This window comes from Hevea brasiliensis, chromosome 5 (genome assembly GCF_030052815.1).
Source record: "Hevea brasiliensis isolate MT/VB/25A 57/8 chromosome 5, ASM3005281v1, whole genome shotgun sequence".
NCBI classification, from domain to species: Eukaryota; Viridiplantae; Streptophyta; class Magnoliopsida; order Malpighiales; family Euphorbiaceae; genus Hevea; species Hevea brasiliensis.
The window spans coordinates 19,241,902-19,262,707 of NC_079497.1; the positions used below are offsets into that span (position 1 = coordinate 19,241,902).

Below are 20,806 nucleotides of genomic sequence, written 5' to 3' on the forward strand. Positions count from 1 at the left end.
ATCTAGGTAAATTGAATAGAGTTTTTTTAACATATATTACAATCTACTCTTATAAGAAATGAGATGACGCGAGAGAGATTAAATATTAAATCCGGGTATCAAGAGAGAAAATTTTTTTATTGTATTAAAGCCAATCTAACATGTCTAGATCAGCTTTTGACTATAGTTTCCATTAAAAATCGATCAAAGGAATTTTGTATTATATCAAATATACAATCTCTAGAGTTGAAGAATAATGAATGAAAATTAGCCTGGGAATAGATTATAAAATTGCCAACCGAATAAGGATGAAGAAAAGGGCATCTCCACAATCCATGCTCGAAAATAGAAATCCATGTGCATGATCTCAGGCTCAAGCGGGTCCCACACTTCTCTTTCCCAAAGCTGAAAGCACCTAGATTCTTTTCCTTCCCTATTATAGCCTTCGGTTCATTCAACTTCTCTAATGATATTCACTTTCCTCTGCCGTTACAGTGAACTTGAACAGTTTTAAAATCTCTCTATATATCAGCAAATAAAATAATTTTCAGCCCCACCTCTCATCTTCTATTCTCTTGCAACTTCTCTGTTAAGCCCTAGATTTAGAAAATAATAGAATTTGATTGAATTTCTGGATTCCATTTTTAGATCCCAGTTTTTTTTCTTAATTATTTTTCCCCTTTTTTGGTGGATTGTTGGTTGAGATTTTTGGGCTACTATAAGAATAATAACAAAACCCCAGGGTTTAAGTTCAATATGTCAGCAGGGGTATGCGGGAAGCGGGTGGGATTTGAGGAAATCTTCGGATCCTCATCTTCGTCGGCTAAGAGATCCAGGTGTTCTAATTTTCGGTCACCTACCCGATCCCCTGAATTTGGGTCCGGATCCGAGGACACCGTATTTACTTTGTTGCAAATGTTCCCTGCTTTGGATCCTGAGGTGCATTTCAATGTTTAATAGTTATCTTTTTCATTCTTGTAATTTGTTTAATTGATGGAATTCTCAAATTATTATAATTGTATAGTCAATTCTAATTTCTATCTCGATTCTTGATCTTTCTTGAAAGCTATGAACTGTTGCACTTTACTTCGTATTTAATGTAATCTTGAGAATAATGGGGCTAATTGCCAAGTTTGATCTAAGTATTTGATTATACTTGGGATTCATTTAATTATTATTATTATTTTTTAATCCTTGGTTTTCATGTCTCATGTGATTTCTTGTTCTGGATGCTTTATGTAGTGACACTTAATTGACAATATTTGTTTTTACTTTTTCACTTTAGCTGTTTCTGAAACCTTTTGTAGTTAGATGAATGACTTGATTGGACTCTTATCCTAATTCAGTAATAGAGTATGAAACTATGAATGATGAACTTGGATTGTGTTTCATATTTAAGAAGAATCAGTTCATGTAATATTGAATTGTCTAATTATATTTTTTTCCCCTTTTTTCTTTATTTAGTTGGTAAAAACTGTTTACAGGAACCACAACAATAAGATTGATGATGCAATTCAGACTTTAATGAAATTTTCATTTGGTGATGATGTGGATAGAAATAAATCACAGAGCTTTGAGTCAGCTACGATTGGAAATTGTGATGCTGTTCCTGCTTTAAGCACTGCTACTTGTAAGTTGTTAAATAACTAATGCATTTTTTATCTGCAAGGTTTAATTCAAGTTATGCGTTTTTGATGGTTAATCTATCTCTGGCTTTGGATTGGGCTATCTTCTCATGCTTTCCTTTCCTGTATATTTCAGGTCATCAAATGTCAGAAGAAGAGGTTGAAAATTTGAAAACGAGCAGTGATTATGAAAATGTTGTAGATGGCCCGAAGTGGGTGGATCAATTTGTGCAGGAGATGATGAAAGCAGCAGATCTGGATGATGCTAGGAGACGTGCTGCTCAAGTTTTAGAAGCTTTTGAAAGAAGTATAACTGCTCAGTCCCGGGCAACAGAACTGGTAATCCATATTTTCACTTGTAATTTTTTTTTTCCTGGTTACCAAATAGCTTATTAATATATGGTACATCGATTATTTCTCCATAAAACAGCCAGAGGATGCTTCAATGAAGGAGCATCTTCAAAGTTTACTAAATGATAACCAAATCTTGAAGAGAGCTGTTGCCATCCAGTACGAACGTAATGTGGAACAAGAGGAGAAGACAAGGGAAGTGCAAAACTTAAAGCTTTTGTTAAATCAGTACCAAGAGCAAATCCGAAGTTTAGAGGTAATTGCCTGGAAGCTATTATCTTTTACCTGTGGAACCTAGTTGGTCTGATTTCTCATTTTGGTTCAATGAGAAAACCAGAATCTAAATAATATTACAGGAGGTTACCATTCTTATAAGCTTTTCATTTGTGAGTGGATTTGGTGGTGAGGATGCTTGAATGCTTGATGAGAACTGATGGTTTTATTGTTGTTCTACTGCAGCTAAACAACTATGCATTGAAACTTCATCTTCAAAGGGCACAACAAAGTAGCTCTATTCCCGGGTTCTTTAATCCGGACATATGTTGAGGTTATTTTGGTTATCATCATGTAATTTACTGTTCCTCTATACGTGATGTATTCTTTTTCCCCCTCTTGTTGAGTTTTTTTTCCTCCATTTTACTAGGAGTTAATGAAAAATATTAAGTTTTACACCTGATTGTACTAAAGTTAGAAGTTATATGTATAATTCAGGCCAAATAAAATTTAGCAGTTTGCTTGAATTTTTTTTTTTCTTAACCGAATTTGAGTGCTGACTTGGTTTTCAAGCTCACTCTCTTTGTGAGGGCATGGGTACTTCTTTTGATTTAAATTTATGATGCAAGCACCACCCATTTTTTTGTTCTCAAATCTTAAGCTGTAGAAACACTGTAGAGCAGCAAAATTGTTATCATGAAACATCAATTATCAAATTTAGAGTTTTCTGCTAGTGCCAGCGGAAAGAACTGTTGTATTTTCACGGCTAAATTAATCTTTATATTTTGATATTATTAATTATTTTCTTCTCTCAGTTTTGCTTTCGTCAACCATGTCGTCTCTACGTTCAATTTAGTCATTAGTCAATAATTGAAAAGACTAAATTGCCTTTCCTGCGTGTTCACCCATGCCTTTTTCTCTTGCCCCTCTCATCCCTAGGGGTGGCTACGGTCTGGTTTTGAATCAGAATCGAATTGAAATCAGCTCGATCAAAATTAGACTGAAATTGGTCAAAATCAGAACAAGTTTTGAATCGGATCGAAATTGTCTTTCTACAGTTTGGTTCAGGTTCATAATTTTTAGAAACCGTGAATCAGCGATTCTGAATCGGATTGAACCGATAATTCTGAACCGGACGAAATCGGTAATTTAAATACTAAAAAAATTTAATAAATAACTCACTCCACTCCTAATTTATATATATATATATATATATATATATATATATATATATATATATATAATTCTCTACACAATTATTCTCTACTCTCTTTAATTCTTAATATTCTTTCAATTTCTCTCAAATTTTTTAAATAATTATTTTTTACACTCTTTTTAATTATCAGTACTTTCACAATTCCCTCACTTTATTTTTTTATATGCTCACTGAAATTTTTAATACTATCTCAATTATTTTATTATTATTTTATATTTTTAATAAAATTTCTAATACCCTCTATTTTGATTTTTTTTTCTTTTATGATTTTTTAATACTCAACTGAACTCAATTTAACTAACCTTTTATCCAAAAAATTTATTGGGATTGGTTATATGGATTCTCTTTCACCACTTTAAATAATTTTTAGTTAAATCCTCGGAAATGCATGTCGTACTATTCTTCTCCAAGTCAGTTAGGTCTACCTATTATTTTCTTTCTATCCTCTAACCCAATGTGCTCCACTTGTCTAACTGGAGCTTTCCTATGTCTATGCTTCATATGATCAAACCACCTCAATCTCTCTTCTCTCAACTTATAACTGAAAATTTTGATTCTTCTAAATTCTAAAGGGATACATAGGCAAAATTAAGTTCATGCACATTTTTCTAATTTTTTTTAAATTAATTTCATCTCTAATTTTTTAATAAGTTCAAGTCTTTGTTTATTAATTTTTTTTTAAAAAATAAGTTATTTTTATTATTTTTTTTCTTATTTTATTTTGATTGAAAGATTTCTAAGAAAAATTAAAATATTTTTACAAATATAACTTAAATTTCAAATCAATAAATTTTTTCTCTAATTTTTTTCCTTAAAGTCGCTCTTAAACTGCTCATAAACCGCTTTTAAACCGTCCTCCAAACCGTTTTGAATTGTCATTTTTTAAACTATCCTTTTAATCATTTTAAACAGAAGTTCGAACCAAAACCGACGGTTCAGGAACCGTCTTCCAAACTATCCCATGACGATTTGGTTCAGGTTTGAACCGGAACCGACAATTCCTGAACCATGGCCACCCCTACTCATCCCTCTTCTGCATGCCGTTCTCCCACTACATATTGCTTTCCCCCTCCTACAAACCCAACCCATCGCACCTCCTCAATAATGCCAAATATAGCTTGGTGATTCAAACGAAAATGAAGGGAATGTAGATGAAGGAGATAGCAGATGATTCTCCTCTCTGGATTCAGGATTTCACTGCCCGACGGAGGAGTGGGCATAATCGGATCCCAGATCAAGGTTTTAATGTAGTATGATTACAGGTGAGCTTTCAGCGTTTTTTTTTTTTTTTTTTTAATTTTAAATTCCTAAGCTTACAAGGTCCTAATGTAGTCCATTAATGTCCCTCGCCAGTAGATTCTTTTGCAGAAGGCCTCCCGATGGATTGCTAGAATTTGTCGACATAGTATATGGTAACTAAAATCTTCCCTTACCTTTTCCTTTTCTTTGCTAGTTTTGCAATGTCTGATATTTACATCTAGTTTCGGCAAATTTTCTATCCTTGCTTATTCTACAAAAGTTTTTCCTAAAGGAATGTACCCAATATATCTACATGAAATTGTAGCGAAATTGCATAGGAATTTCCTGATTCAGCTTTTCTCAATTACAATTTTCATGAGGGTGAAAGGAGGAGCTAATTTGCCGTAATTGTACGCCAAAATGGTGTCTTCGTCGTGGATTATCTACAATAATACGAAGGTTGTCTTTTCTTCCTTGTCTTTGAAGCATTTTCTTCTTGTTTGTGAGACTTGGATGATCGAGTTGATGAGACAGAAAAGAGGGGGTGGTGGGGGAGTCAAAGATGGAGAGAGAGAGAGAGAGAGAGAGAGAGAGAGAGAGAGATTTAAGGCATAATTATTGTATCTCAAATCAGAAAGGGACAAGTTGTACCTAGTAGTAAATCGTGAAACGGTTTGAACGAGGGAGAGAGTAAAACAACTATTTACAGTTTTTTTTTTTTTTCAATGCTATTATTTTTGTTGAGAATAATTTTTGAATATATTAATAAGAGAGTATAAAAATTGATGTTGTAGTTATAAAAATTAGAATTATATACGGTTCTCAAAAATTTAATTATATATATATAAATTAATTAAATTTTAATTTAATATTATATTTTATTTTTTTATATTTTTTAATAATTTTAATTATAAATATATTAAATTATTTTATATTTCTTAATTATAAATATATTATTATATATATTAATTCATAATTATATTTGTATCTTATAATTAAATATTATATAATTAATAAATATTTAAAATATATATTATATATACTTATACTACTATATTATATAATATATTTAATTTTAAGTTATAAATACACTTTATAGTTAAGAATTGTACAATTTAAAAATAGGTAAAATATATATTATATGATATATTATGTATTAATAATTCAATTTAAAACTTGAATGTTAAATCAAATATGAATTTTTTTAAGAAAATAATTATATAAAATTATTTTAAGAATCGAGAACAGTACCAGTACCGAAGAACTAAGAACTATATCGAATCAAAATTGAAATAATGAAGAACTAAAATAAAATTATACTGAAATTTCAGTTCGGTTTCAGCTCTTAAGCAGACTTTGAACCGAATTAAAATTGTACACCCCTAATAAAAACTATGGATTTCAGAATCAGATCGGTTTACAAATCAGTAAAGACAGAGTATCAAGGGTTTAATGTATAACTAAAGTTGGATCGGACCACAGCATTAAATTCTATATAATAATGTTATTAACTAATACAAATCACCACGTTCAATAGAAATTTCTACAAATTATGGTTTACATCATATTTAATTAAAAAAATAAATTTAATATAATTGACGATATAAATTAATTTCAAAATAAGTTAGTACAATGTAATAACAGTCTCAAAATTAAAGAAGAAAAGGGCTAAGAACTTAAGCTGCATCCTTTGATCTTTTGGACATAAAGGTTTAACAAAACGACAAAAAAAATAAAAAAAAGAGAACTTAAGCTATATTTTTTGGTCTTTTGAAAGAAAGTTTAACAAAATAGTGTCATTTGATTAAATTGGCTGAATGTAAAAATAATAATGAAAACCTGCTCGACCCATTAAACTCGCAACGAGTTGAATTGGTCGACAAATAATTGATCGATATGCTAAGTTTTTGCCTTTTTGGTGATATGTGGGTTTTAAGAGTGAATCAAACTGTTTAATGAATCTGTTCACAGTTTTCACAGTTTGATCAATCGAATTGGTTAAGGTTTCAAAATCATGGTAAAAACATTAAAAATGATAAAACAACTTTTTTCAAATTATTTTTTTAATAACATTTAAAATATTTTTTTTTTCTAAAAAGTACCTTTTTATATCCTGAAATTCAATGTTAAATGAAGCCTTAAAGCTTCTTGACCCTTTTTAAGTGTAAGATATAATTAGGATTGAGTAGTTTTCATTTTTAACTGAAAAATTAAATTAAATTGATCTGTTTCAATTTTTCAATTCGTTTTCTTAGTTTTGTTTCGATTATTATTTTTAACAATTTTCATTCTTTAATTCAATATGGTTGATTTAGTAAAAAAATAAATAAACTAAATGAATTGAACTGATCTTTGTGCAATAATGGCCAAAGTTTGATCTTAGCCTCAATAAGAAGTCAAAGTTTCGTCAGGCTTGGGCAAACTGCGGTATAGAAGCTACACCGCAAGGCCAAATTGTGGTTTGGGCATCAAACTGCACGTTTTTGCGGTGTAAGGTCAGACCGTATGTTTTTTATGGTTCAAGCGTCAAACTGCAGGGGCAGTCCATATTCTAAATGTTAGAGCACAAAGCAGATTGCAGTTTGAAGGCCAAACTTGTGGTATAGGGAGGGTGAGGGTGACAAAATGACAAACTGAATCAATTTGATTTAATTTAATTTTTTTAATATTTCGATTTGATTTAATTTTTATTTTATAAAATTTAGATAATTTATTTTTATGGTTCAGTTTAATTTAAAATCAAATTGATCAATTATACACTCCTAAATACCACAAATAGTGAGATGAGAGACAACATAACCTATTGTCAACAATGGCTTCAAACTGACAAACTAGTAATGTTGAATGTTGAACGATCAATGATGATAAAATAAATTATAGCAACCTAGCTTTTATTTAATTATAGTCTTCTTTCATAAATATAAAATAAGTGTCAATTTTAAGTTATTTCATATAATATTATAATGTATTATCTTCAAAGAAATTCGATTATCAATGGAATAAAGCAAATTGAAATTATCAACATAATAATTAATCCCTCTAAAATTTAATTTAATCATTAATTTAATTATTTTTAACTCTTTTATTTATATATTAATTATTAGAATAATTGTAAATAAAAAAAAAACCTGAATTTTCCAAATTTTTGTAATTTGATCCTAAATTTTAAAAACTATCGATTAAACCTAAACTTTGAAAATAGTTGTAATTATACATTCTTGTTTCTTGTGTCGTTAATGGGGTAATGGTGTGCCATGTAAGACGCTAGCTCAATGCCATGTCAACCAAGGATAATTGCCAAAAAAACCTAAACTTTCCGAATTTTTATAATTCTACTCTAAACTTTGAAAATTACCAATTAAACCCTAAACTTTGAAAGGAGTTGCAATTGCACTCTACTATTTATTACATCGTTAAAGGGGCTAACGGTAAGCCACTTAGGATGCCAACTTAGCTCCATGTCAACCACTACTAATCCACAAGATTGCACAAGCTCGCCCATTTTTAATCTTTTTCTCAGAATTTCTTGTTTCACTACTTTCACCTCCTTATCTCATATCCTTTTAGAATAAAATCTTGTCTCTATAGCAAATCTCTCTCTCTCTCTCTCTCTCTCTCTCTCTCTCTTTCGTATATCCATGGCAGAAAGGCACAGAGATGGTCACTTGACTTTGTTCCATGGGGGATACGTGCTCGGTCTTTAGCTAAGGTCTACCACGCTTGCAATTTATAGATGAGAAAGAGAGCGTGGCGATGAAGATGGTCAGCAAAGACAAGGTGATTAAGGTCTGTATGATGGAGCAAATCAAGAGGGAAATTGCTGTCATTTCTAGCAGTTGATATTTGCTATCGATTTTTGTACAATTGCGGTATTTATCATTGCGATTTGAAGCCAGAAAATCTTCTTCTTGATGAAGATGGCAACTTTAAGGTTATAGATTTTGGGCTTAGTGCCTCCTTTGAGCACTTGAAGAAAAATGATTTGTTACACACTACCTACGGCACATCAACCTATGTTGCATCGGAGATTATTAGGAAGAAAGTGTACAATGGTCCTAAAGTAGATCTCTGGTCTTGTGGTGTTATTCTCTTTGTTCTTCTTGCTGGGTTCTTACCATTTCAAGATAGTAATATGGTAGCCATATATAGAAAGATCTATATAGGTGACTTCAAATGTCCACTAGGATTTAGTGGGTAATTTAGGGGTTAGGAAATCAATTAGTAGTGATTGACGTGGTGCTGAGCTGGCATCTTATATGGCACGCCGTTGCCCCTTTGTAACGGTGCAACAAACAATAGAGTGCAATTATAACTCATTTCAAAGTTTAGGGTTTAATTGATAATTTTTAAAGTTTGGGGTAAAATTGCAAAAATTTGAAAAGTTCATTTTTTTTTTGCAATTATCCCTAGTTGACATGGAATTGAGTTGGCGTCTTATGTGGCACATTGTTGCCCTATTAACAGTGCAACAAATGGTAGGGTACAATTGTAACTCCTTTCAAGTTTAGGATTTAATTGGCAATTGTCAAATTTTAGAGTAAAATTGCAAAAATTTTGAAAGTTCAAGTTTTTTTTTTTTTTTTTTTTTTTTATTATTGGCAGTTATCCCTAATTATTAATGTATATAATTTTATTAATTTGAAAGGTTTTAATAGCTTATATTTTTATGTAAAAGTCTATTGTTTTATACTATTTTTATTTAATTATGAAGTTAATGTTGGGAAGTGGTCCTTCCTCGTGGAGGGCACCCACTATGAAATTGTGGCTGCCAAATTCTTAAAAAAAAAAAAAAAAGAAAGTTTATAACTACCACAAAGTTCAATAGCATGCAAATTGGTAATACGCAATTCAAGATTACATGTATTTTTAGATGTTTAGAAAATTGGTGGTACGTAGTTTGGAATAGAAAATTTAATTTAAATTTTTATTCCTTTGCTTCTAAATGAGTAATAACTCAACCACCTTCAGCAGCTCAAATTCCTGAAGGGTAATCCAAAACTTGTAGCTTTGAGGAAATTGAGAGAGAGTTTGTATGAGGCTTTAGGAAAGTTTCCCAAAAAGGGAAATGAAAAAAATAATGTGGAAATTATTGTGGGTTTTTGGGAAACACTTTGAGTATCACTATTTTTGGGTTATTCTTATTTCTAAAACTCTATTTGTATTTACTATTTGTAATAGTGGAAGATTTATTCGGAGTTTGGCCCGTGGACATAGCCTAAAATTTAGGGTGAACCACGTTAAATTTGTGTGTTATTTTTATTAATTATTATTGCGATATTTAATTTCCACTGCAAATGGTATCAAAACTTTGACCCAACAAGTGATATTAGAGTTTTAATCCCAACAATTGGTATCAGAGCTGCCAGTTTTTGCCTAGAGTATTGCAAAGATGGAGGCAAAGACAATCAAGATTATTAATTTAAATGGTACAAATTACCACATCTGGAGAAACAAGATGAAGGATCTCTTGTTTGTGATGAAATTGCATTTTTTGATGTTTAATACTGATACTTGTCCGCAAGTGCACGAATTCGTTTAAGTCATAAAGAGTGAGTAAAGTATTATTCTCACGATAATTATCTTTAATTATCAAAATTTATGTTAATTTTACTAATATCTAGACTATTAAATTAGATTAAATTTAAAAAATTAAAATTGAACTAAATATGAAATTAACTAAAATTAAAAATTAACTAATAAAAGTAATGAAAACTTTGGGTTTAAATTCAAATAAAAATGGCTAGAGATATTGATTTCACTTGACCCAATAATTAATTTTAATGAATTTTTTTATAATAATCAATTTTAACTACTCTTGTAAGGGTTAATAATAAAAAACATTTAATAATCCCTTATGGGCATCATCAAACTTTCTAATTAATGAATTAACACCTATTTCCTAATAGAGAATTACTCAATTAATTAGAGTATTAAGAAAAAGACTATTTCAACAAAATCTTATAGACTCAATCTTAGTTTTCACTCTTAATTGAAATCTATGATAGTTATTATTAAATCAAACTCATAATCATGTTTTCTAGCCATAGATTATAAATCTAAAATCATTCAAGTATTTAGCCAAAATGCTCAAAAGCATTAAACTAAAAAATAACAACTATTAACAAAGTAAAGAAAATTAGATCAAAATCTAGATATTAAATCAAGTCAGGCTACATCAAATTCCTAGCTAAAAAAAAAAAAAATCTAGCCACTTATAATGTCAAAACTAAAAACAACATTAACAAAATTGTATTTAAACATAGCAATAACAATTTAATTTCCAAACAAAATTTAAGGGAAAGAAAAGAGAAGAAAAAACTCTAGAAGTTTGAAAACTTGATGAGAAATCCTTGCTCCAATCTCATTCAATTCTTCCTCCCAAGCCTTTCTCTAGCTCAAAATTAAAAACTAGAGTGTTTGGATCCCCCTCTCCTCCAAGAAAAAGGTCCCTTCCTCTTCTCTCTAGCTCAAATTTCCAACAACTCTCTCTTTTGGATTATTCCCCCACACTTTATGAGGTGTCAAAAATCTATTAGATGAAAAATACCATCAAAAGACCATCTCATGGCCAACTATGCATGTAGGAGGTAATCTCTTGGCTGACCATGCGCCCTATTACCATCCCACAAGAAGCCATGTAAACTCTTCAATCCCATAACAAACCATGTGAAACTCATGGTTGAGGGTGAGATCTTCAGCCCAAATTAAACTTCTCTCCAATTTTTACCAATTCTTGCACAAAATAGATGAATTTCAATAAGATAAAATAAATTCACTTCTAACATAATTAACTATAGAATATAAATAAAAAAAAATCATTAAGAGACTAAATATTTACATCAATTTATAAAATTTACTCTATAAAAATACTATATATGAAATACCCTCAAAACTTGAAATTTTGCTTGTTCCCAAGTAAAAAAAAACATATAAAGCATAAATAAGAGATTTTATAAACCCCAAATATTTCAAAATATGGTTGCAAATTTAATAAATCTAATCAGAAAAGAATAATTCCACCCAAATGCTATAATTTAATCATCTCAATAAAAAATTCAAAAATTAAATTCCACATTTTAATCATTTCAACCTGTTCATACTGAAATAAAACTCTATATAATTAATAATCATTTTGCTTCCTTTAAATTTCAATAAAGCAATTAAACTCTACATTCCAACTAGACATGTAATTTCATAAGTATATTTCCATTAATGAGATAGTATTCCTAGGAGATTTAAAAAGCACAAACAAAATAAAATAGAAATGAAAATCAACCAATCATCATGAATCAAAACATGCAAAACCTTAATTTTCAATTCCCTCCTTATTTCTTTATTTATTTACACTATTTTTTATGAATAACATTTTGGCACTCTTCCTTATATCGTCATTTGCCTTTTTATGCAAATACCAATATTGGTCATGAAGGCACCCAGTTACTCAGCAATCACAAATTTAAGGTGCTTTGCATACTCATAATCCAAGCTACTATTTGACTCAAAAACAAACATGAGGCTCATTAATGTTCTTGGTTACTTATAACTCGAACTAATGGAGTAGATGTGCAACTTTATTTTGCTGCTCTCTCTTTTTTTAATGTATAACTATATACATCAAAAGAAGGAATATCAATTAAAATCAAAGCATGATCCACTCAGAATAATTTATTAATTCTCACATTAAAAAAATTTTTTTTTGGCTTAATTCATCTCCTAAACACATTATCCACACTTCATTTCCATAGACAAAATAAAATAAACATGCAAGGTTGGCAAAACAAATATAATCATTGATTGCATAGAATCTCATTTAAGTACATCACAAATCTAAAATAACTAAACTACAGATTTAACTCTTGAACTTAGATTAAAATAATTAAAAACTACAATGGCAAAAATTATTTTTTTCTAAATTTCTTAATCAAAATTACAATCATATTTTATAAAACAAAACAAAAAAAAATTATGTGCAAAAATAAAACAAAATAATAAAAATAAAATAAAATATTTATCCTCAAACTTGTCAAAGACATTGTCCTCAATGGCTAAACAAAGAAGCCTATGCCATAGATATGGAAGTGCAAGAGTGGACCTACAATGGAGTAAAGTGAAAATGTGTATGAAGTAAGAAAGAAAAGTGTGTGTTGTTCTTGAGCAGAAAAGAAGATGTTATTGACCAAAAGTATGCATAATAAGACAAAATAAAATCACATGGCTTGAGGTGAAGTGAAATGGACGAATGAAAACACAAGAAAATAAAAGAACTATTGCAAAAGGAAGAGGACAAGCATGGCTTGGAGTGAAAAATTGCTCATGGCCAAGCATGGAGAGGTAACTGGCTGGCCATGCACCCTAGGGTGATTCTCACACCTAGCCATGTGATCTACTACCCATAAACACACGCCATGCATTAAATGAAAAATGTGAATCTCATGGCTTGGAATGAAATGGTTCATGGCCAAGCATGTGCCTAGGAGCATTCTCACATCCAGCCATGGCCTCTACAACCCCATGAAGAAAAATATAACAATTTCAATCACATTTGAATAGAAAAGCTCATGCCTAACCATGAAATCTCTTGCAAACTCACATGAAGCCATAACCTCTACTATTTCTCATGAAAAAATTTTTTTCTTTACAAATTAATTTCAAACCTTTTTAGACAATGAGTCTTAGACAATGAGTTCCATTGCTTCCCATGACTAACTCCCACCTAGCCATGAAGTTTACTGCTAAAAAAATTACTTCACTTCATTTCAATGCAAAATGTGGCTCTAATGCAATATGACACTAAAATAAAACCATACACCAAAATTGCATCTTCACATTTGCCTAACAAAATAACACAATTCAACTTCACAACTATCCATTAAGCACAAGTATGCATCAAATTGCAATAACACTAAAATCAAGAATTTACTTCTCAATGACATAATTATGGACACAATGAAATTTATTAAGGCAATAAAAGATTAAGGTCACTCCCCTTCAATGCGTACCTTTTCCCTTTTTTCCACCAAACTTAACCTTCCATTCTTTTTTTTGTTAACCCTAAGCATTCTTCTTTTCTTTTTCTTCTTCTATAACTAAAACCAAAAGAAGACAATGCCAATCAAAATTTGGGAAAACAATTCAACTAAAATTAAACTAAAACTAAATGCAACCAAATATGAACAAAACTTTAAAAAAAAATGACAAAAGGAAAAGATATCAAAATTTTTTGCTTAGATTGCCTCCCAAGAGCGCTTATTTTAGGTCTTTAGCTTGACTATTTTTCTCTTCACTTCAATCTAGCAACCAAGCCATTTTCATTTGCTCAAAATCTATCTCCATGTACACTTTCAAGCTCTAACCATTCACTATAAAGGTTTTATCACCATTTTTTTTTACCTCCATTGCACCATATGGAAATACTTGAACCACCTCAAAAGGTCCTGACCATCTTGATTTAAGCTTTCCTGGAAACAACCGTAGGTGAGAATTGTATAATAGAACCTTCTAATCGACATGAAATTCTCTTCTCAGAATATGCTTGTCATGCCATCTCTTGGTCTGCTCCTTATAATTTTTCGCATTCTCATAAGCATGGAGGTGAAATTCTTCCAATTCATTTAACTAAAGTAACATTTTTTCTCCAGCAACTTTTGCATCCATATTCAAGAACCTTATTGTCCAATAGGCCCTATGCTCCAATTCTACAGCTTAGTGGCAAGCTTTACCGTACACCAGACGATATGGAGATGTTCCAATCGGTGTCTTATATGCAGTCCTGTAGGCCCACAGTGCATCATCTAATTTCGTACACCAATCTTTCCTTGAAGCTTTCACTATGGTCTCCAAAATTCTTTTGAGCTCTTTGTTAGAAACCTCCACTTGACCACTTGTTTGAGGATGATATGGTGTACCTATATGATGAGTAACACAATATTTAGTTAGCAAAGAGTCCAAATATTTATTGCAAAAGTGCTTACCACCATCTGTAAAAGTACGTAAAAATGTATTTCTTTAAAAATCTCAATACACTTTTGGAGTCATTCGTTGGAAAAGCAATGGCTTTAACCCATTTAAATGCATACTCAACTGCCACCAACATATAACGATTAGAATAAGAAGCATGAAAGTGACCCATAAAATCTAAACCCCAGACATTAAACAATTCAACTTCTAAGATATTTGTCAAAGGCATTTCATGCTTATTAGAAATATTACCTGTTCTTTGACATCGGTCACAAGAAGCAAAAAAAGCATAAACATCTTTAAACATATTTTGCCAATAAAAACTAGATTGTAATATCTTAGCAACTATTTTGGTAAGTCAAAATGACCCCAACACTCTAATGAATGGCAATGATTAATCACACTATTTATTTCATTATTTGGAACACACTTAATCAATTGATCTGAACAATATTTAAACAAGTAAAGATCCTCCCAAAAATAAAATTTGACATCATGCAAAAAAAATTTTTCTCTATTGATAACTCACATCAAGAGGAAGTATCCCACATGCTAAATAGTTCACAAAATCAGCATACCAAAGAGTGATAGATGAGATTATTACCATTAATTGCTCATCAGAAAATGATTCATTTATGGGTACCTCAGATTTCTCTTCTTGCTCTCCCACCTCAAATCGAGACAAATGATCTGCTGCAAGATTTTTTGCTCCTTTCTTATCTCTAATTTCTAAGTTAAAGTCTTACAAAAGAAGTACCCATCTAATTAGTCTTGGTTTAGCATTCTTTTTCCTGAAATAAGTACTTAATTGCAGAATGATCAGTATAAACTATAGTTTTTGCCCCAATTAAATATGATCTAAATTTATCAAAAGCAAAAACAATAACTGGCATCTCTTTTTCTGTTGTGGCATAATTCAGCTGAGAATCATTGAGAGTTCTACTTGCATAATACACCACATAAAGTCTATTCTCCTTTCTTTGCCCCAGTATTGCTCTAATTGTAAAATCACTTAAATCACACATTAGCTCAAATGGCAAACTCCAATCCGGTGCAGTAATGATAGGAGCTAAAATTAACTCTTTCTTTAGCCTGTCAAAAGCAGTTAAACTTTCATCAGTAAATTCAAACGGTGCATCCTTAGGTAACAAATTGCAAAGAGGCTTTGTGATTTTAGAAAATCCTTTATAAATCTCCTATAGAAGCCCACATGCCTAAGAAAACTTCTTACTCCTTTCACCAATGTTAGTAGAGGTAATATTTCAATTAATTCCACCTTGGCTTTATCTACTTAAATACATCTTACTGAAATTTTATGGCCTAAAATCACCCCCTCTTGGATCATAAAATGACATTTCTTCCAATTCAATACTAGATTAGTTTCTTTATATCTCTGCAAAACTTAGGAAAGGTTAGCCAAACAAAGTTCAAAAGAAGGTCCAAAAATAGAAAAAATCATCCATAAAAATTTCAATAAATTTCTCAAACATGTCAGAAAAAATTGTTATCGTACATCTCTGAAATGTTGCGGGTGCATTACATAACTCGAATGGCATCCTTCTATATGCAAAAGTCCCATAGGGGCATGTGAATGTGATTTTTTTTCTTAATCCTCTAGTGCAATAGAAATTTGAAAATAACCAGAATATCCATCAAGAAAATAATAGAAATGATAACCAGAAAATCTCTTAAGCATTGAATCTATGAATGGCAATAGACAAAGATCCTCATGGGTGGCTTTATTCAATTTCCTATAATCAATACGAACATGCCATCCCGCAACAATTTTAGTAGGAATTAATTCATTTTTCTCATTTTTCACCATTGTCATTCCCTCTTTCTTAGGAACCACCTAAACTAGACTCACCTAACTGCTATCAAATATATGATATATAATTCCAACATCCAACAATTTCATAAGCTCAGCTCTCACTACCTCGTTTGCATTGGGATTTCACCTACTTTGATTTTCAATTGAAGGCTTATAATTTTCTTCTGTTAAAATCTTATGCGTACAAAAACTAGGACTTATACCCTTAATATTAGATATAGACCATCCCAAAGCAGTCCTATGTTGTTTTAAAACATGCAAAAAGTTTGTTTTCTTGCTCAATATTCAAATTTGAATAAATAATCACAGGAAAAGTTGAAATTTCTCCTAATAATGTATATCTAAGATGACTTGGGAGTAATTTCAATTCCAGATTGAGAACAAAATTTTCTTCCACTTTTTCTTATCCTATCTCAACATTATTCACAACTTCACATCTAATATCATGCACACAATCACACTCAACATCTTGAATAGCATCCAAACACAAATCTTCCTCAATATAAGCAATCTTATCATCAATTTTCACAACATTAATCATCTCATACACACATTCATCAATAATATTCATCTTATAACATTCATCATTATCGATGGGATGTTTAATAGAATGACAAACATTGAATGTTACCTCTTCTTGCCCCATTCTAAGCATAAGTTTACCTTTATGGACATCCATGAGTGCCTTACCAATTGCAAGGAATGGGTGCCCCAAAATCAATGGCACTTTTCTATCCTCTTCCATATCTAACACCACAAAGTCCATTGGAAAGATAAACTTATCCACCTTGACCAAAACATCTTCAATAATGCCCTTAGGATAAGTTACTGATCTATCTGCCAGTTGCAATGAAACACTAGTTAGCTTTGTATCTCTTAGCCTCAGTTTCCTAAAAATAGAAAGAGGCATTAAATTAATACTGGCACCTAAATCACATAAAGCTCTAGTAAATTCCACATTGCCAATATTGCAAGGGATAGTGAAGCTCCCTGGATCCTTCAACTTGGATGGTAACTTGTTTTAGATAATTGCACTACATTCTTCTATTAGCATCACTATTTTATGATCCTCTAGCCTTTTCTTCTTGGACAAGAGATCCTTCAAAAACTTAGCATTACTTGGCATTTATACCAATGCTTCTGCAAAAGGTATGTTTATACCTCCAAGAATTTCATAAATTTTTTGTCCTTTTAGTGTTGCTTAAGTCTCTATGGGAATGGTGTAGGAGGCTTATAAGGTTTTACTGGCTCTGACTCTTTTTCCTTCAATTGTACTTCTTCCTTTTGCTCAACATCTTATTTTTCAACTTCCTTTGCTTTTTCTTTCTTTTTAGGATTCTCTAGTTGCTTCCCACTCCTCAAAGTAATAGCCTTAGCTTGCTTTTTAGGATTGGTCTCTGTGTTGCTAGGAAAATTATCTTGATTCCTTCTAGATAGCAAGCTACCTATTTGCACCTTTAAGTTCTTAATAGCAACTTACTGATTTTGTAATTTCAGACTCTGATTTTGAAAATTCAACTTAGTCTCATTCATAAAATTCTCAATTATCTTAGCCATATTTCCAAACTTTGTTTTTTTTTTTTTTCTGGTTGTGAAAAACCAGGTGGTGTTATTCTGATATCTAGGCTATTGTTGTTACTGCTGTCCTCCCCATTAAAAATTTGGGGTGATTCTTCCAAATAAGGGTGCAAGTGTTAGAAAATGGATTGTTTTGTTGCCTTTCAGGATTGCTTATATATTGAGCTTGCTCTTGCACTGGTTGAAAAAATGACTCATTAATGTAACAGTCCCTTGTTGAATGTGGTCTAGCACAATTCTCACAAACTGGTGCCTTGGTGCTAGTAGTAGCTACATTTACTGACATCTAATCCAATCTTCTAGAAATAGAATCCATTTTAGCATTTACTGCAGTAATGGAGTCAACCTCATGAACTGTAGTAGCTCTCCTTGTTGTGTTCCTCTCATTAAGCCATTAATAGTAATTATTTTCCAACTATTCCAATAGCTCATAACTTTCATTAATTGACTTCCCCAAAAATGATCCTCCTACTGCAGAGTCTACATTGCTTCTATTATGACCATTTAACCCATTGGAGAAACTCTAAATCAATAACCACTTAGGTAGTCTATGGTGTGGACACCTTCTCACCAAATCCTTGAATCTATCCCAAGCTTTATAAAGTGTCTCCATATCCATCTAAGTAAACATCTGGATATCATTTCTTAGCTTCATAGTCTTGGCTAAAGGAAAGAACATTACCAACTTTTCTACCAAATCCTCCCATGTAGTAATAGACCCAACAGGCAAAGAATTCAACCATGCTCTTGCTCTATCCCTTAGAGAGATGAGAAAAGTCTCAACCTAATGGCATCTTCTAATGCTCCATTAAACTTCAATGTGTCACAAATTATGAGAAAACTCTCCAAATGAACATTAGGATCCTTATTTACAGTCCCTCTAAATTGACATGCAGTCTGAACCATCTGAGTAAGAGCAGGCTTCAAATCAAAATTGTTAGCTTGCACCAGAGGTCTTGTAATGCTCAATGTAGAACCAAACACCATTGGCCTAATGTAATCCTACAAAACCCTCCTTTGTTGCCTTAAACCCTGCCTAATGTAATATTGCTCATCATCCACCACTTCCTTAATCGCCACTCTTGGATTCATGTAACCCATTTCAATATTAGCTTTTTTTTTAGCCTTTTTCCTTTCTCTAACTTTTCTTTTATTCGCTCTATAAGTTCTCTCAATTTCAGGGTCAAATTTGCAATGAACATGAATCAATCAATCTTCTCATAAACTACCTACAAACAACCAAAGTGCAAACATAAAAATTAAAAACAACAAAGTAAAAATGCCTAGATTACCAATAAAATCAACTATTTTGATATTAAAATTGCCAATCCCCAGCAACGATTGTAACACCCTCCCGATAACCACTCCGTACATCCTACTGTTCCGGTGACCGGTGTCGGTCCGGACAGCTAAAACGTCCGGAAAAATATTTAAACTAAAGTCAGGAACCATAATTAACTCAAATATTAATAAGAAACACTTAGTAAAAATTTTAGAAATAAAATACAACCAAGCAAAACGAGCCGGTGCCCAAGCGATGGGTAATCGGAGGGAAGTTGCGGTTCTCGCAACGAGGAGCCCTAGACCCGGGGGAAAAATTATAAAATAATTTTTGGGACTCCAGAGAAGGGTAATTGAGGTTCCCATGGCATTAGAATGCCAAGAAAATACCTAGAAAAATTTTTCAATTGGTACAGACGATTTTGACCCGTTAAGACAAACGGAGGGCATTTTGGTCATTTCGCCTTCCGAGGTGATTTTTGGCCGACTTGTCCAGTTGAGTAAATAATTAATATGACATAAAATATGAATAAACATTACTAGAAATCAAATTGAAAATGGGTAGTGGAGGAAAGGAAAGAAAATGGAGAAAAAGCTTAATTATGACATATCATGGTGATGTCATTAAGAAAAGTTTGACCAATCAAAATTTAACCATCCATTGACTAACAAATAAAAAGGCAAATAAAGACCAAAATAACACAAAATGCAGCAGCCATCCCTCTCCCCTTTCACCAGCCGAAAATTCTTCTTCTTCTCCCTCCATTGATGTGCCATCAAAAGCTCCATTTCTCCTTTGTTTCCACCACTAAACCCTAACCCCTTTCATTAAACCTTGACCATATCACTTGGAGAAGCTCTTGGCAGCCAAGAAGGAGAAAGAAATTGGAGTTTAGGGCTTTGGAAATTCTGCCCAAACAAGGTTAGTGCACTTATACCCATTAAACTCTTTATTTCCATGATTTTGGACTTGAACTTAGTAAGATTTGTAGTTTAAATGAACAAAAAACCTATGGGTATGAACACTTGAATTTCGGCAGCCCTAATAGAGGAATGGTTCTGGATGTTTTTAATGGACTTAGCATGAATTGGAGGTTATGTTTAAGCTATATACCTATATAGATGTTGAACTAGGGTGCTAGTTGAGGTTTATGGGTAAATTGCATTGGATATTAGGGTTTTGAGGCATGAAAAATTGACTTGACTTACTAAACTGTTAAAGAACAATCTAATGGTCATAAGTGACCATTTGAGGTATGTTGAATACAATTTGGACTGAAAAATGGTATGGCAAAGTCAAGGTATAAACTGCCCTAGGACAGCAGCATAGGGACTGAAAATTCAGTCCCTTTGCACTGCCATAACTTGGGCTGTGTTAGTCCAATTGAAGTTTGGCCAATTGGACATGAAACTAGGCTTATAATGGCACATTTTTGCTGAAGAAACCATGCCCAAAGGACCAAAGCAAGAGGACCAAAACTTGGTCCCAATCCGGAACCCTGAAACTGATTCTGCAGAATTGGCCAAATGAACAAC

The 20,806-nt window shown here is 31.9% G+C and overlaps 1 protein-coding gene, 1 long non-coding RNA gene and 1 other non-coding gene across 3 annotated transcripts; all 3 read left to right on the forward strand.

Moving 5' to 3' along the window:
- The first annotated feature begins 361 nt into the window (after positions 1–361).
- LOC110637896 (uncharacterized) lies at positions 362–2,695 on the forward strand. Its single transcript, XM_021788274.2, has 5 exons — positions 362–918; positions 1,444–1,609; positions 1,741–1,943; positions 2,035–2,211; positions 2,415–2,695. The coding sequence occupies exons 1-5, from the start codon at positions 736–738 to the stop codon at positions 2,499–2,501; spliced, it is 816 nt and encodes a 271-aa protein (XP_021643966.2). The 5' UTR covers positions 362–735; the 3' UTR covers positions 2,502–2,695.
- Positions 2,696–4,402: 1,707 nt separating this feature from the next.
- On the forward strand, positions 4,403–5,344 carry LOC131180219 (uncharacterized). Its single transcript, XR_009149027.1, has 2 exons — positions 4,403–4,646; positions 4,741–5,344. It is a non-coding gene; the product is annotated as an uncharacterized LOC131180219 (long non-coding RNA).
- Positions 5,345–18,534: 13,190 nt separating this feature from the next.
- LOC131180335 (small nucleolar RNA R71) lies at positions 18,535–18,641 on the forward strand. Its single transcript, XR_009149111.1, has one exon. It is a non-coding gene; the product is annotated as a small nucleolar RNA R71 (small nucleolar RNA).
- Positions 18,642–20,806: the final 2,165 nt, after the last annotated feature.

Bases quoted from the DNA above. Each gene is read 5' to 3' on its own strand.
- LOC110637896 (XM_021788274.2), top strand. From the start codon at position 736: ATGTCAGCAGGGGTATGCGGGAAGCGGGTGGGATTTGAGGAAATCTTC. The intron at 1,610-1,740 runs GTAAGTTGTTAA...TGTATATTTCAG, and splicing joins TGCTTTAAGCACTGCTACTT to GTCATCAAATGTCAGAAGAA. The intron at 2,212-2,414 runs GTAATTGCCTGG...GTTCTACTGCAG, and splicing joins AGCAAATCCGAAGTTTAGAG to CTAAACAACTATGCATTGAA.